Here is a 16,598-nt window from a genome sequence, read left to right as displayed (position 1 = left end):
TTCCCATCTGTTCAGCCCTGAAATAATTACACAGAAACTGTATTAATTAAATCACTGCTTGGTGCATTAGCTCTAGCTTCTTATTGGATAACTCTTGTATATGAATTTAACCAATTTCTATTAATCTATATATTGCCACATAGCTGTTCCAGCATCTGTCTCTGGCAGGGCTACATGGTATCTCTCTGACTCTGCCGTTCTTTCTCCCAGCAGTCAGTTTAGTTTCCCCTGCCTAGCTAATTTCTGCCCTGCTATAGGTCCAAAGCAGTTTCTTTATTAACCAATGATATCCACAGCATACAGAGGGGATTCCCACATCATAGACCTATCACAGCAATACCCTAGTCCCTGACACCAACTGTCTTAGTTAGGGTATCTCTTGCTGTGAGGAGATACCATGATCATGGTAACTCTTATAAAGGAAAACATTTAATTGGTTTGGCTTACAGTTTCAGAGCTCTAGTTCATTATCATCATGGTGGGGCATGGGAGTATAGAGACAGACACTGCTGGAGAAGGGCCTGAGAGTTCTACATCTTGAACTCTAGGCAACAGGAAGGAAACTTAAGTGTCACACTCTGAGTAATGTGAGCATAGCAGATCTCAAAGCCCACTTTCACAGTGACACACTTCTTCCTACAAGGGCACACCTTCATCAAAAAATCCATACTTCCTAATAATACCATTCCCTTTAGGAGTCATTTTCCTTTAAAACACCAGAAATTGGAATGTTTAAGTGAAAATATGTTTGCAAAAAATCAATAAATAAAGTGTGAATAAAAAGCTATTGAAAATAAAATGAATAATTGAATAAAAAAATCTTAACTAAAACTTCCATAGGAGAGACATATATTCATGAAAAGTCTAAAAGAGCAAGAGACTTTATACATTTGTTCAGATACAGCTATGAGAACTGTGGAGAGGATGTAGACAATAAGACCAAAAAACCTGGACAAAGTAAAACATTAAAGGTTATAATACAGAATTCTGTATGCATTTGTTAGATCCAATAATGTGCAATATAACAATACTTTGGTCAGTGATAGGTGCACATTCACTTGTGGTCCTAATCAAAATTATAGTACAGAATGCTGTTGTGGAGGTCTAGATTCTAGTTGTGCTTTCTGTAATGACTGCACAATGATAAATGTGGAGGTCTAAGCTCTATTTGTGCTTTTTATAATGTTTGCACAATGATGAAATCAGGTAATGAAGCATTTCTTAGAATGTATCCCTATCGTAAGTGACAGCAAGTACTTGCATCTGATAAATCTTAATATTCCCAGGCTTCAGGTTTTATAAAGAACACCTTATTCATGCCAGTACATTGTAATCACAGTCACTTTTGTATGTTTTATCCCATTAGAACAGTTTGTTGTCAATGCTTTTTCTCCCTTCTGAGCCCCTAACACAATACTCAAACTAGTAAGAATACTTAGAAAATATCATATAAATGATTAATCAAGTGATCCTGGGAAATACATATACATATATATATATATATATATTCCATATAGATATATGGAAAAGACAGTATCATATTAAAACTCCTGAGTATTCACAGCTGAGTGAGAGCTGTAATTGGGCATGGAAGATAGCCCTGGGTCACTGTCTCATAATTACTGGTGTTGCTGTTATTTTACTTCCTAAAACAAATTATTGTTAGCTTAGAGCCTGAGGAATTTAAATGTTGAAGGCTGAAATAAGTTGGAGTATTAAACTTCTTATTGGATTCTGCTAACTTTTGGAAGGATTAGCTTTGACCCCACCAACAAGTTTCTGCAATATGGTGTGTTTACATAAAAAAAAAAGCTAGGAAGCAATATGTACATGATCACGCCTAAAAGACTGCATGCAAAACAGAAAGTACAAAAGTAGTCTCACCGTGCACAAGTAGATGACAGGTGATTAAAATCTTAACCCAGTAGGTGGGCTTTCATGGTGTGGGATAATATTTACGTATGTTCATTTTTATAGTTAAAAGAAAAAATACAAACATGTAGTTTTATTCATTTAAACCTCTGTTCTGCCACCTCACCATTTCTCTTCCTGTTTGAGTTTGCTCCTTTAGTATTCTCTCTCTCCTTCCACGGCAAGGATGGGTGCATACAATGTAAGGGAATTTTTCTGAGTTAGTGAGACACCCCAGGCTCTGTCAAATGCTGGCAAAATCCCTATTATTCACGAATAGTGGCTTTTTCCATCACATAGCTTGGTTTGTACTAGTGGTCATACACAAAGGAATTATTTATATGAAAATCAGGTTGAGTTGGAAATTCCTCAGGAAATGCTGTAGGCATTAAGGATGGTCTTCTGCCTTGGTGATGTCACAACTCAATTTTCTCCATGTCTGGGGAAGCAAGGACTACATCAGATGTTAGTGTCCTGAGCCTAGCGCAGAATAATGATAGCATGGTATGAGTTGAGATTCCACAGAGGGGCACAAGCAGGCCCTGGTGCAGCAGCGTTCCAAGTGATTGCTTGCGGTAGATTTGCTATTATAGCACTGATTAGGTTCTGAGACAAGGGACTCAGTAAAAGCCAGAAGATTGTTGTCATTTTCACCACCCACCACACTGTTCAAATCTGAAGAGATCAAGAGAATTTCTCTTTATGATTCTGTTAGGATGGGAGAGTTAGTAAAACTATAAAAAGGATGAATACTTAAAGAGAATGTCAGTGCCCCTGTGATTTAGAGTATACATAAAAAATTCATCTTCTAAAGTGTGTTAGGTTAAGGGTTGGTGGAGAATATTAACTTTGAAAGTTGCAGTGTGGAAGTGGAGAGAAGTCCAGCTGAGATGACTAACCGTGAAAGAAATCCACAGTGCCTTATCTTACCCAAATGTTTATTGAGAAAGGTGCAGGGTGTCGACCCCACTTTCATGTGGTGCTACTGTACTTGGGCATTGTTGAAATCAAATGCAGTGGTCCTATTATCTGAGAGGGTGGAGCCAAGTTTTCTTTTACAGTAGTTTTGTGTAGACAATGGTCAGGACTGTAATGACAGTTATTGGGATTAAGAAGGAAGATTTTCCAGAGCTTTTACTGTTGACAGAGGTTTGTGTCCCACCCTGTCCCAAAGAAATACACAGAGGTCTACTACATTAATTATAAACTGGTTGGCCTATTAGCTCAGGCTTTCTTATTAACTAATGTTTACATCTTAACCCTGTATTGTCTGTGTTAGCCATGTGGCTTGGTACTTTTATCAGCGAGGCATTCTCCTCTTCCTTCCTCTGCATCTGGGTAACGACTGCAGACTGAGTCTTTTCTCTTCACATATTCTCCTATTCTCATCGCCCTGCCTATACTTCCTGCCTGGCTACTGGCCAATCAGCATTTTATTAAAACAATACAATATAAGTGACAGGGTACAAGACCATTGTCCCACAGCATTTGACAAGAGACCAGGTTTGCTAGATTGTTATCAAGGCCCACAAAAATGCTAAGACTGAGAAAAGTATTGTCAAAACCAAAAGTGGAAAATAGCAAAAAGTTAGGGGGATGAGACTGAATAGCAAGAGAAGGGTTATGTAATGATGGGAACACTTTTGGTTCACAGTAGCACTGACGAGCTAGATGTCCATTGATTCAATTTTAAAAGTTCAAACTGGGGCTGGAGAGATGGCTCAGAGGTTAAGAGCACTTGACTGCTGTTCCAGAGGTCCTGAGTTCAATTCCCAGCAACCACATGGTGGCTCACAACCATTTGTAGTGAGGTCTGGTGCCCTCTTCTGGCCTGCAGGCATACATGCAAAACAGAATATTGTATACATAATAAATAAATAAATATTTTAAAAAAGTTCAAACTGGTGCTGAGTTATATGGATTATAGCTACAATTAGGAATATCAGACAATATTATTTTATTGGTTCAGATAAGAAAGGCTGAGAATCATCCTGGTAACATTATATGTGTTCCTTAAAGAGAAAAACAAAACAAAACAGTTATTAGGTAGGAGGCCACCTTTTTATGATATAGTGATTGATGTGTTAGGACAATGGGGCATTTTCTACAGGGTTGCCATGATTCTGGGAGAGGTTGTGGAGGATCAGCATCTGGCAGTGTCCACATCTCAGAAAGCAGAGTAGTCACTTCAGCTTTGGTGTAGACACTCTCAGCTCTCTTTGACACTTTCGAGAAAGTGAATGGGTAAAGCCACAGTTAACTTTAGATTTGCTAAAATGATCACAAGGCAGCTCTCTAATAGCATGGTTGTTTAGAGAACTTAGGACCTCAACGATACACGATAAAGTCATTAAGTTCATCTATCTTATGATAATAGCACATTGCAAGCATCTTCTCCCATTTAGAATTATGATACTCCATCCAAAAGTAAGAACAGCCTTTTGAGAAGAGTGTCCTGAGAATGAGTTTGAGAGAAGCATATGGTCAAGGGCTCAAGGAAATGAGAGTGTTGGGAATAATCAAATAATGTGGGAGAGAGAAGTAAATGGTTGAAAACACAGAGTGGTTATTAATGGGGAATGAAGAACGCAAATATCTTGTATATTTCAATGAAGACATTAACTATTGCTGGTGTTAGCAAAGGGTTTAGAGGTGAAAAGAATGGCTCATTCCAAGTTACTGAGAATTTGATGAGCGACCCTCTCTTCTTTCTTCATGAAATTATTCATTTATGTCTTGGACTATTTTTTTTAGAAAAAGAATAAAAATAATATGGACTCAGGAATTTGATTTTTAAAAAAACTAACGATGAGTAGTTTCTATCTGGAAAGTATATAACATTATTGTGCTACACTTACATGATAGTGTAAATTACAATAATATTATAGTACATTTGCAAATTACTGGTGGATATATTGTAAATATAGTGATAGGCCAACTGAAAAATAGAAGTAACATTACATGTAGACCAACATAGTAAATATTATTAGGCATCAGTGTTTCAGGATTTTCTCACTAATTAACTCTTAAAACATGTGACAAAATTCTGAATTATTATTAGGAAAAATATCCCATAGTGCAGTAGGCTGTTTAGGCACTTAGAAGACCTCATCTGGAGAAAGTCGCTTTTAATAACATGTAAAAGAAAATTGAGCCTCTGCTCTTAACATGCTGGTAATTTGGTAAATAATTGAGATAAACTGATAGTTTGTTGCATATGCTGAAGCTCTTAGAAAACAGCATTACTAGAAAGATAGTTGGATTTTCATGGCAGTCAGGAATAATTTTCAAAAAATATCTAGCAAGTTCTAACAACTTTTCCAAATAGGGTACAGTGTACAGAGACATCCTGGAGACTTGAAATATCCCCATTCTTCTTGTGAGGAAAAAATCACTCATGGAAATGCTGAGAGAAGGCATCACATGTTGAAAACACATACACATGTGCATTAACCCATGCATGTGAGCACATGCATGCGTGCGAACACCCACCCCTTAACCCATGCATGTGAGCACATGCATGCATGCGCATACCCCCCCTTAACCCATGCATGTGAGCACATGCATGCGTGCGCACACACACACACACACCTTGGACGAACAGGAACTTTGAGAGAATGATTTTTTAACATTAAATATGACTCCAACTACAAATTACTGAAGAACTCGAAATAAAATGTTGTCATCCTTTAGTAACATAAACATTGTGTTGCCCATTCAGTGATGTTTGCGTTTAAATATCCTCCCAACCATAACAGTTGCATAAACACCAGCTAAGCAGTGTGCCAAGATACACCGCCTGGGATGATTAAGCTTTCTCAGTTTGATTGAGTTCTGTTTGGTTTTCTGTTTTTGTTGATATTTTGGTACTCTGGACTCTGTCAATGATTTCAAATATTATTTATGTGACAAAATAGCTTGCTGATCTTTATACTTATAAAAGGAGTATATGCGGTGTGTTTGCACAGAGACTAAGAAGTTTGGAATGAAATGTTTGAATTTGTTAGATTTAAGTATTCTTAGGGCTCAATACTACATGTCATGAAGTTTGTTATAGTGTGTATGTTAGAAATTTTATTCACATGGATAAAACAAAGTTCTAAAATATGTCTTATCTACAACCCAAAATGTGCCAATTTAAGTTTATAGGCATTTTCCTGCTATTTACTTAGTGTAATATATATGTATATATTAATATTCATTAATATTTTGAATGACTAAGATTTTTCAAGTTCACTAGTCATGCATACTTTATTTTATAGTCTGATAAAATCAAATTAATAATTTTAAAGTCTCTGTTTATAACCTTTGGCATGATTTTAGCAATTGCCTTAAATTCTGAACTACTTAAGTGGTATAAAAATACATACAGGCTATTCCACAGGCTAACTCTCCTTCTTAAGAAAAATTATGTTTTAAAAATTTCCCCATTTTTTTGGTGTAGAATTGGAAGTTGCCTAGTTTCAAATAGATTATAAAATGCTCTGGCTTCTTTTCATAAGAAAGAGAGCCTATTGGTTCCAGAAAAGCCCAAAACATTGGCTAAGTGTTCGCTAAATTACTGTTTTATGTTCATCCTGGCAAGCGATTGGGGGGAAATAAGCAAAGTGTCCTCTCTATTTTGGATATGGACTTCACTCTCTCAATTTATTATTGCGTGTTTGTGTTGGGTGCTTCATCCTTTGAATTCTGGGCACCTTTTCAGATTCGTAACATATAGTCCAAGTCTTTAGAATGTTAAGCAATTGAAATATATCACCATTTAGGATTCTAGTCATCATCAAGCTGTGGTTTGTACTCTTTCAATGACAGAAAATCTATTTCATTATCCAAAATGAAGTTTGAAATTTGTAATGAAGACAACTTCAGTACTTTCAGATTGTACAATTCCAAATTTACACAATTATTTTAAATAAATTGGGTAAATTATTTTTTACAACAGAATTATGAAAAATTTATATTGATTTTTGTTTGGAGGAATAAATGGGCTATAGGATGTACTACTTCACGATTTATTTCTTATTTGAAATTCAAAGCCATGTCTCATTAATAACCATAGACTCCTTCATTATTGATAAAGGCTTAAAATGTCTCATCTCATGTAAACTAGTACAAGGGCTGTTGGCACAGGCACACAGTGAAAAGAGTATTTTGATAATTTCATAAGTAATGTCCTATTTCAATCTATTTTTCTCTCCTCTAGCTAACTTCTCCCACTACCTCTGAGCAGCTTGCTCATAAACCACCTGCTTTCTCCTTTGTTTCTCCAACTAATCAGAAAACGCCACCTGTCCCAGCTAACGTCAGCGGAGCCTGTGTACTAGAGGAGTTTCACACTCGCAGGCTGGATGTCACAGGGGCCTCGGTTGAAGAAACAGCTACGTATTTTCACACTGCTGCTCACGATTCCCCCTTTTCTGCATGGAGGGATGCTTCGTCGCTAGTATTTTCCCCTTCCACTCAACTGCCAGGTTCTAGTTTATGTGGCTCAAATGTTGCTGATCACTCACGAGGGCTGGCATCTGAAGCACAGAAGAAAGCATCAACGTCGCATGTCCTTAATCCCAGGGAAGATCTGAGACCCTCTCCTTCATCTGCCTCGGGTGCTTCTCTGAAGTCACCTTCAGCTTCCTACATACCTGTCCGTATTGTCATGCATTCACTGTCTCCAAGTCCCAAACCACTTACCTCATCTCTGCATGGCTCTTTATCCACTGTCTCTAGCCGAATGTCATCCACTGGAAATCTTTCAAAGTCAGGGCTGAAGTCCTCAGTACCTTCTCGGCTCTCTCTCCTCACTGCTATCCTCAAATCAAACCCTTCTCACCAAAGGCCTTTATCCCCCGCATCATGCCCAACCTTCTCCCTCAACTCCCTTGCCTCTTCCACACTCACACTTGATCAGAAAGTAAAGCAATCTTCACCCACACCTAAGAAATCTCTCTCAAGTTGTTCCTTGACAGCTGGTTCAACAGAACAAGAAGAACACAAGGCATCTGCAGAGACCTACCAATCCTACCACCTCCCTTTCTTTTCCAAGTCTCCCCCACTTTCTCAGTTGTACCCCCTCTCTCCAGCAGCACCTGACAGTAGCATCTATGCTTCTAGGAATGTAGAGAAAACACCACAAGGCACACTGAGGAGCAGCACAACACTACCCCAGTTACAGAGCGACACATTCGGTTTTGCTGATGTTCCTTCTATCACATCGAGTGTATCCCCGCTTTCTTCTTTGGAGGGCAGACAGGATGGTGACCTCAGGGGTTCAGAAAGGAGTAGGAATATTTGCAAACACCCCTCTACCTTCTTATCCTCCGCATCTCCTGCTAACGAAAGCCCTGCCCTTTCCTCTCTAGAGAAATGTTTCCACCCCTCCCCAGTCCTCTCGGAGCTGATAGACAGATCCCAAAGAGCCTGCTCTCAGCAACTAGCAGGCCAGGAACTGCGCCCTTCAGTTCTGCCCGCTCCTCCTGTCTCCCGTGCTGGCTCTACGCCTCATGCCAACTTGGGACTCTCCATTCTCCCGCCCGAGAGCTCACTCACCCAGGGACTCCAGCCTAGTCCTTCAGTACTGCATCCGAGTTGTGGCAGTGGCGCAAGAACTGGAACGCCTGAAAGCACAGTGTCCAACCACAGCTCACTTGTTCCAACCCCATCACTTCCTGTCTCACTAACAAGAACCAAGGAGCTGAGCACACCTTGCACACTGTCCATGTCAACAGGCTCTGAGAATAAGAAGCCCAAGGTATTTTCTTTTTGCATGTTGCATGTATATTTTGAAATATGGAAGAAACTTCTTTTCAAGGAAAAAATCAATAATTGTTATATTTAACCTATGACTTTGACTTCAGGGAGACATACACACACATGCACACAATTATATATATATATATATATATATATATTTCTGGGTATGGGTTGCAGTTTTGGTTCTAATTAAAAACAGATAGCATTGTACAATATGCTACATTTCTCGTAACTTAATAAGAAGGGTCTCATTATCTATTGAAATACTTTGTACTGAGAGTATAGTTAGTAGACATAATAATATAATGTATATAGTATAGATCTAAGATCATGATGAAACCATTACCAGTTTGAAATTGTTCTATTTCCTTTGCCTTTGTTTATTCATTCAAAGAAAGGCTCCCCCCCCCACCTTCCTTTCCTTCCTGCAAGGCTGATTTTCTTTTCATTGCTCCTTGTGCTGCAAGTTAAATAAAATTGGATCTTACTCTATACATTGAAGGCAAAAGGGAATAGAAACTTTTTTATATGTAAAAATATTTAATTTACTGCAAGTACTTAACATCTAACATTATCCAGCATAGAAAGAATGAACGAACTGAGCATGAAGAAACAGAAATCGAAGTAAAGTTGGTTTTGAAATGTTTGGAAGTAGTCTGCTGAGCGAGGGTATGAGATGGCATTCATCAGTATGAGAGAAGGAACATTTGAGGAGGGAGCCCATAATTCAGGCCTGCTGGAGCATGCAGTTCTGCTCTAGGCCACGGCAGCTTCCCCTCTAGCCTCGAAGGACTCAGGAATGGATCCCATTGCCCTCAGGATTTGATAGTCGTTGGGCAAGTAAAGTAAAACTATGAACGTACCTGTATTAATAGCACACGGGACCTTTTAGTTCCATATACTTGAAGAATACAGTTTATAGGTTTTTGAGTATAACAGAAAGTGACTTCAATTCTTTTATTACTGGATAATGAATGCGAGGTTAAGGAAACAGATAAACTCACAAGATATTGTTTCGACTGAAAAAGTACACATTAGCCATGGTGTGCCTACCACTGTACTAGCTTTAAGAGTCTGTGATAATTTTAAAAAGAATTAATAGGTAATTATCTTGAAAAAGTTGTTAACATTTGAATATAAATGCATGGTTGTGAAATTTGTGTATCATGTACTAAAATTTTTCCATCTAATCATTTACTGAATTGGGTGATTTGCTGTTTTTTAAAACTTAAGTTAGGGTCTCCCTACATAGACCACGAGCCCTTGAATTTGTAATTCCTGCTTCAGCCTCCCCAGGGCAGACATCCACCCCCATGCTCCGCTGCTGAGAATCGTTCTTCAGTGCTTTCTTGATGTTCTAGATGCTTTGTAATTGCTGTGATAAAATGCCATCACCAAAATCAGTGTGAAGAGGGAAAGGTTGATTTCACATTACAGCCTATAGTTCATCACGAAGGGAATCCAGGTAGGCACTGGGGCAGGGAGCAAGTAGGAATGTGACTTCCTGGTCAGATCCCCACAGTTGCTCAGTTTGATTTTATTTATTTATTTATTTATTTATTTATTTATTTATTTATTTATTTATTTTTATTTTTTGAGACAGGTTTTCTCCTTCTAACAGTCTTGACTGTGCTGTAACTCACGCTGTATATCAGGTGGGCCTCAAACACAAGAGTTCTGTGCCTCTGCCTCCCAAGGTCTGGGATTAGAGGCGTGTGCCGCCATGCCTAGCTGCTCAGTTTTTTTTTTTTTTTTTTTTTTGTACAATTTAAGATTCCCTTTCTAGAAATGGTGCCACTCACAGTCATTAATAAAATAAAATGCCACGCAGACTTACCCATGGGCCAGTGTGATGGAGGCATCTTCTCAGTTAAGATTTCTTCCTCTCAGATGACCCCAGCTTGTGTTGAGTTGACAAAAACTAACCAGGACACTTGCCATACACTAAATTACTTGTTATCCTTTGTGAAAAGTTATTTCACTACAGAAACTTGGTCAAAGTGCTTCTATGTGTGCTCTGGTGTATTTTATCCTACAGTGGATAGAGACAGCATTTGATGAGGATAAGCCTGGAAAACTTTTGATAAATTAAAGGCCCATATGTCAAAGATCTACTTCTCCATGGTTTGCTTCCTTCTCTCAGTCTTGGATCATTTCAGTACTAGGTTTATTTGTTTGACCTTCCTTAAGTTAAGGAAATTATAGTCACAGATGTGCTTATTGAAGTTGGTGACCATGAAAATGGCAAGAACTATTTACCTGTCAGTCAAAATAAATAAAAACAAAATATACCTTTGTTTGCAAAACATTTTAACACATAAATTTATAACTTCTGCCAGGAAGATGTTTCTGAGACATGCTCTTACTCTCATCTTAGTTTTTATTTCCTTCTTACCACTGCATTTCTCTAGTTTAAAGTTAGAAAGCCAACGCACTTTTTTATTAATAACTACCCTTCTTGGGAGTTATCGAATATAGAAATTCATCCAAAATGATGCCAGCGAAGATGAACTGCATTTCAATTTTGGTTTTGCATCTGACTGTTTTGTTTAAGCTGGTGAAATTACTCTACAGAAGAAAGGGGAAACTAGAAAATGCTCTGAGATAGCAAAGAATTTATTCTCTTTTACAAGTTATTTCTTGCCTCCCTCCTCTAGGTTGGTACCAATCCAAGCAAGCTGCTCTTTTTTAAAGTAAAAAAAATCTTCAAATTTATTTAAGCTTTATGCACCAAACCGATAGAGCTCCTCAAACACAGGTACAAACAGAAATGCTTGAAGGATATCAGTTCAAAGTCTGGGCTGTACCTATTGTCCTTTGATATTAAAATAAAATGGAATAGCTAGAGAATGCTGAGCTGAATTCAGATAGAAAATTTGTTTGAAGCTCCTTGTCATTGTCATACATTTACTGCATTAATATGGTATAATTGACATGCTAATTTCAGATATAGTTTTAAAATAGTCTTTTTTATGTTCATTGCCCTGGACAGGATGGGCAACTCCCTGAAAGTTACTAAGAATATTCCCTGATCAACCGCAATATTGTTTGAGACACTTTTCCTCTTTGGGAAGATGGGGGTACAATATTCACCCAAGATTGTGTTTGAGTGCCAAATATAATTGTTCGTCATTTTAAAAATGCTTTGATTTTTCCCCTCCTAATGAGCTGCCATGGTATTTCACATAGAGTTAGAGAGACTATTATATCAAAATCTCATATAATCTAGTACTCACTGAAAATGGTTACAAATTTCTTCCAAATGAGTGTTTCCAATGGTCTGGCTTAAAGCTATTTGGACTTAGCTTGTTTACAGGATCAGTCGGGAGCTTTTAGTGCTTCATGAGACTTCATAGCCAGTGTCCTATTTATTAAACTCTCATTCCTTTAAGGCATACAAACATTTCCAATTTTGTTATATTGGAAACTTGGTGCAGCAGGCAGGATGTGATTTTCCCCGTTTTTGTAGAACCAAATAAGATTTTAAATATGAGTGATAGGAAACATGATCTAAAAATCTCATCTGGGTGACCCAGTCAATAAACATGTACTGCCCATCTAATATGCTTCCCTAAACTATAAACATTATATTAAACTAAAAGAAGTGCAATTATCTCCTCCAAGAAGGTATACATTCTGTAGTAGAAAGCAAACAATCCATTTCCCAAATTGAAAATCAAGTATCGTCTTAGAGGGCCAGGAATAATATAAGAAGGATATAGACTAGAAAGGGTCAGTACAAAAAGGGGCACTGTCTCGAATTTGTGGTTGAAATTGTTTCTTTGAGAAGTTATCATGCAGGAAGTATGTAATGAGGAAAATCCCTGAGGCCAAAGAGTATGTGATTGATAGGTAGAAGGAACAGATTCATATAGAATATTAGGATGTGCAGTGAGCAAGAGGATAATAATGTAAGAGGAAGAGGAACTGGAAGAAAGAGTCTATCTACTCTGAGGTCTCTCTGATTTTTACTTTGAGGAAGACAAGAAGCTGTTGGAAGTTTTCTTTTTATTTAAGTTACTGAAGTTTTTTTGGGGGGTGGGGAAATTCATACAAGTACAATATTTACATTATTTTCACATCTCCTGTCTTCATTAAAGCTCTTTCTAAATTTTCTCCCACTCCCTGTCAAATTAATGACATCATATTAAGTATAAAATGTATGCTTGTATGTAGATGGGTTTAGGCCTGAATACTTGGTCTTAAATACCTATCAGAGAACTTATTCCTCAAGAAAACTGATTATCCCTCTCTCAATAACCATTGGTTGGCCATAGTTCTTCATCTAGAGGTATAAACTCCTGAAATTTCCTCCATCTATGCTGTCATACTGAGTGGTATTTAGACATCCATATTGCTGAGATTTCATGGGGATGACTTCCATGCCAAGTCAAGAAGACACTGTTTAACAGTAAGCATCCTTGTTCTTTGGCTCTTAACAATCTTTCCTCTCCCTCATCATCAATGTTCTCTGAGCCTTAAGATGTAGGGGTTGCATTGCAGATGTAGCAATTGTGGTTGAGCACCCCCTGACCATATATATATATATATATATATATATATATATATATATATATATATATATATATATATACTGTTTTTCGAGACAGGTTTTGGAGGCTGTCCTGGAACTAGCTCTTGTTGTAGACCAGGCTGGTCTCGAACTCACAGAGATCCGCCTGCCTCTGCCTCCCGAGTGCTGGGATTAAAGGCGTGCGCCACCACCGCCCGGCCTTATATTTTGTATTTCAACTAGTAGAACTCTGTAATCTTCCATCTGTTACAAAAAGAACCTTCTTTGATGACTGGTGAGAGCTACAGTTATCTGTAGGTATAAGGATACATAGTTAGAACATATTTAGAAATTATGTTGGTTTAAGGAAATGGCATTAGTAGGTTCTCCTCTAGGGTCTATGACCCTAGGGTAGTTGGTAAGGTTTACAGTACCAGGTATGGATTCTCTCTTTTGAATGAAGGCCTTGTGTCTGTAGATAGCAGCTGTTTACCCCCCGCCCCCCCCCCCCAGATGAAAATGCCACTACTGTACCATTGGGAATATCTCCCTTGGCTGATCAGTCATTAGTGGATTTTTAGTCTATTAAGCTGGGTGGGACTACTGATTGCTTTTCTCCATTGGCAGCTTTTATAGCATTTTCAGAGGCTTTGAGAGTCAGTTCTCAAAGAGGAAGCTTCCGGTTACAGCTCAATCCTTTCAAGCGCTGTGTCTGAAGTGTGTAGTGTCTTCACTACAGGGTTTTACTTTCAAGTTCTGGGAAGGTTTTGAATAGCTAGGTGGCACAATTCTGACTGGTGTATAAAGAATGGAATATACAAGGATAAGCGATGAAGTAAAAAGGTCTCTGAAGGTGATTGTAGCTGTCTAGGTAAGTCATTGATCAAGTTCTAGAAGTGAAGGTGACAGGTGAATAGATTTTCTAAGTTGTGTAACTTTCAGCAAACATCAGAACCCCCTATACGAAATGTTAAACTACTAGATTTTTGTAACCACTTGTTCCTTTTCTCATTTTCTGTAACTATTTTTTTATTTAACATCCCCTAAAAACACAGGAAACTTATTGAGGATGTTCCTCTCACTTGTATAGCAAGCACTTTACCCAATAAGCCATCTCCCCAGCCCAGAAAAAAACTTTTTGAAGGAAAATAAAATTAAAAATGAAAAAAGAAAACCAGGATTCAGGTTCAAGACTTCAAATGTTACAGTTTGACATCAAGAGGAAAGACAAGGCTGAACAGAGTGGCGTACACTGTTAATCCCACTAATCACTCTGAAGGCAGAGGCAGGCAGACCTCAGATCTCTGTAACTTCCAAGCCTGGTCTATACAGAAATTTCTAGGCCAGCTGGTACTGCAGAATAAGACTCTATCTCAAACAAAGAAACAATCAAACAACAACAACAACAACAACAACAACAACAACAACAACAACATAAAAACAAAAAGGAAGATGACTTCAGAACTTTAGCAAGTTAGAAGTGCCAGGGATGCATTTAGTTGGGCAAAAAGGGATTCCCAATAACTGTTTGTCTAGGGCTGGAAAAACAGGTGAAGAACTTGTGCTTTTCATGTCTTTTGAATTGTTTTGTAATCTTCAGTTAAAATTTTAATTTTATATAAAATTAAAATGGGTCCATCTCTCATGCCCCAAACTCACCTACAAATAGACCTAGGACTTCAACATACAATCTGATACCTTGAATCCAATGGAGCAGAAAGCAGAGACTATACTTGAACTCATTAACACAAGAAAGGATTTTCTAAACAGGATTCTCATCACTAAAGATAATAATTAATAAATGATACCTAATGAAACTAAAATTGTTTCTATACAGAAAAGAAGGTGATCATCTTAGTGAAAGACGTAGCTTACAACACGGAAAAAAATAATTATTAGCTACACATCTGCCAGAGGCTTAGTATCTGGAATATACAAAGAACTAAAAATAAAATAAAAAATCAAACAGCACAATAAAAAGGCATGGAACAGAATAAAGCTTTCTTAAATGATGAAACACAATCTACCGAATCCTCCTAATGAAGAGGTTAAGTTCCTGTCTCCCAAAACCTCAGACTGAATGATTTGAGCTCCTGACTCCTCTCGCCTTATATTCTTCCACCTACCCACACATATGCATTTTTCTCTCCACCTCCCTAGTGTTGTGATTAAAGGTCTGTGATTTCAGAGTACTGGGATTAAAGTTTAGCACTTGTGAGGCAGAGGCAGGTGGATCTCTGTGAGTTTGAGGCCAGCTTGGTTCTTTTTTTTTTTTTGAATATTTTTTTTTATTTTATTCTTTTTTAATTAAAATTTCTGCCTCCTCCCCGTTTCCCATTTCCCTCCCCCTCCTCCCACACATTGCCCCCTCCCCCCACTGCACCCCCTCCCCCTTCCTCTCCCCCTTCCCCCACTCCATTCCTCCTCCCTCTCAATACTGAAAAGCAGTCCAAATTCCCTGCCCTGCAGGAAGTCCAGGGTCCTCCCACTTCTATCTAGGTCCAGGAAGTTTCGATCCTAATACATGAACTGGCTTTGTGGGAGCCTAGCCTGTTCGGATGCTCACCTTCCTGGGCCAGATTGGTTCTTAAGAGCTAATTCCAGTACAGGCTTGAAGAAACCCTGTCTTAACCCCCCCCCCCATTTTTTTTTAGTCTGATATGCATACCAGCAAATATATACTGCATATTTGTTCTACACTAAGATATTAGGTATAAGATAAAATAAAAGGAGAAATAATATAAAACTCTCTCCTAAGAAGACCTAGAAGATGAATAGGGATGGAAAAATATTATAATGAAGTAAGTTTTATATATTTGGGATGTCCAAAACACAAAAAATAAATCAGATATGCATAGACTTCCTGTGAAGAGAGGTCTCCAGACAAATCTTGTTAGTGGCTACTTCTTCCAGTGCTCTGTTAGGCACAGGTCTTTATTGGTCTAGATACTTGTGACCCTGCCTTTGGCTATCAGATGATTGAAACAAGGGATCCAAAAAAATTGGAATTTTCCCAGGAATAGCATTCTGAGAGTAAGAAAAGACCAAAGCCTGGTGTCAACCAGAGGAAAAATTTGTCTCTGGGAAAACTTGTGGGAGACATTAGAGCTCAAGCAATAATGGGGCAGGCTACATCTGGATCAGGACTACTTAGTTATGTACTACTTGGCTTTTCATTTGCCTAAGTCTCAACCTCATATCACGGTGGACTTCAGTACCCCTGGATGTCTTTGTTCCCTTCCTAATATGGCAGCATTGAGCAAATCTTTCTCTGTTTTCACTATTAATTGTTTATTTAATTGGCTTATTGAGGATGTGAAGCAAAGCCCACCTTGCCAGGTCTGCCATGGTCCACGGTTTGTACTTAACAGACCCGGTCATACCCTTTCTGCCTATTTGGCTATCAGAATCATTATAGATTGTGTTT

At 38.2% G+C, this 16,598-nt stretch overlaps 1 protein-coding gene across 16 annotated transcripts in view; it reads left to right on the top strand.

The window, feature by feature from the left end:
- The window catches only part of Mlip (muscular LMNA interacting protein), a 234,116-nt gene that overhangs the window by 101,840 nt on the left and 115,678 nt on the right, over positions 1-16,598 (top strand). For 8 of the 16 annotated variants that reach the window (XM_057768671.1, XM_057768666.1, XM_057768675.1 and 5 more), the window contains one exon: positions 7,115-8,656. The exons of 2 other annotated variants lie outside the window; for them this stretch is intronic. In XM_057768671.1, the coding sequence (XP_057624654.1) occupies positions 7,115-8,656 (1,542 nt within the window). The remainder of the gene's footprint in view (positions 1-7,114; positions 8,657-16,598) is intronic. 6 more of the 16 variants (XM_057768676.1, XM_057768669.1, XM_057768667.1 and 3 more) reach the window with 1 other exon arrangement.

Source organism: Chionomys nivalis, chromosome 4 (genome assembly GCF_950005125.1).
Source record: "Chionomys nivalis chromosome 4, mChiNiv1.1, whole genome shotgun sequence".
In the NCBI taxonomy this organism is placed as follows: Eukaryota; Metazoa; Chordata; class Mammalia; order Rodentia; family Cricetidae; genus Chionomys; species Chionomys nivalis.
The sequence above is the reverse complement of the archived record's forward strand: the minus strand, read 5'-3'. Positions and strand labels throughout refer to the sequence as shown.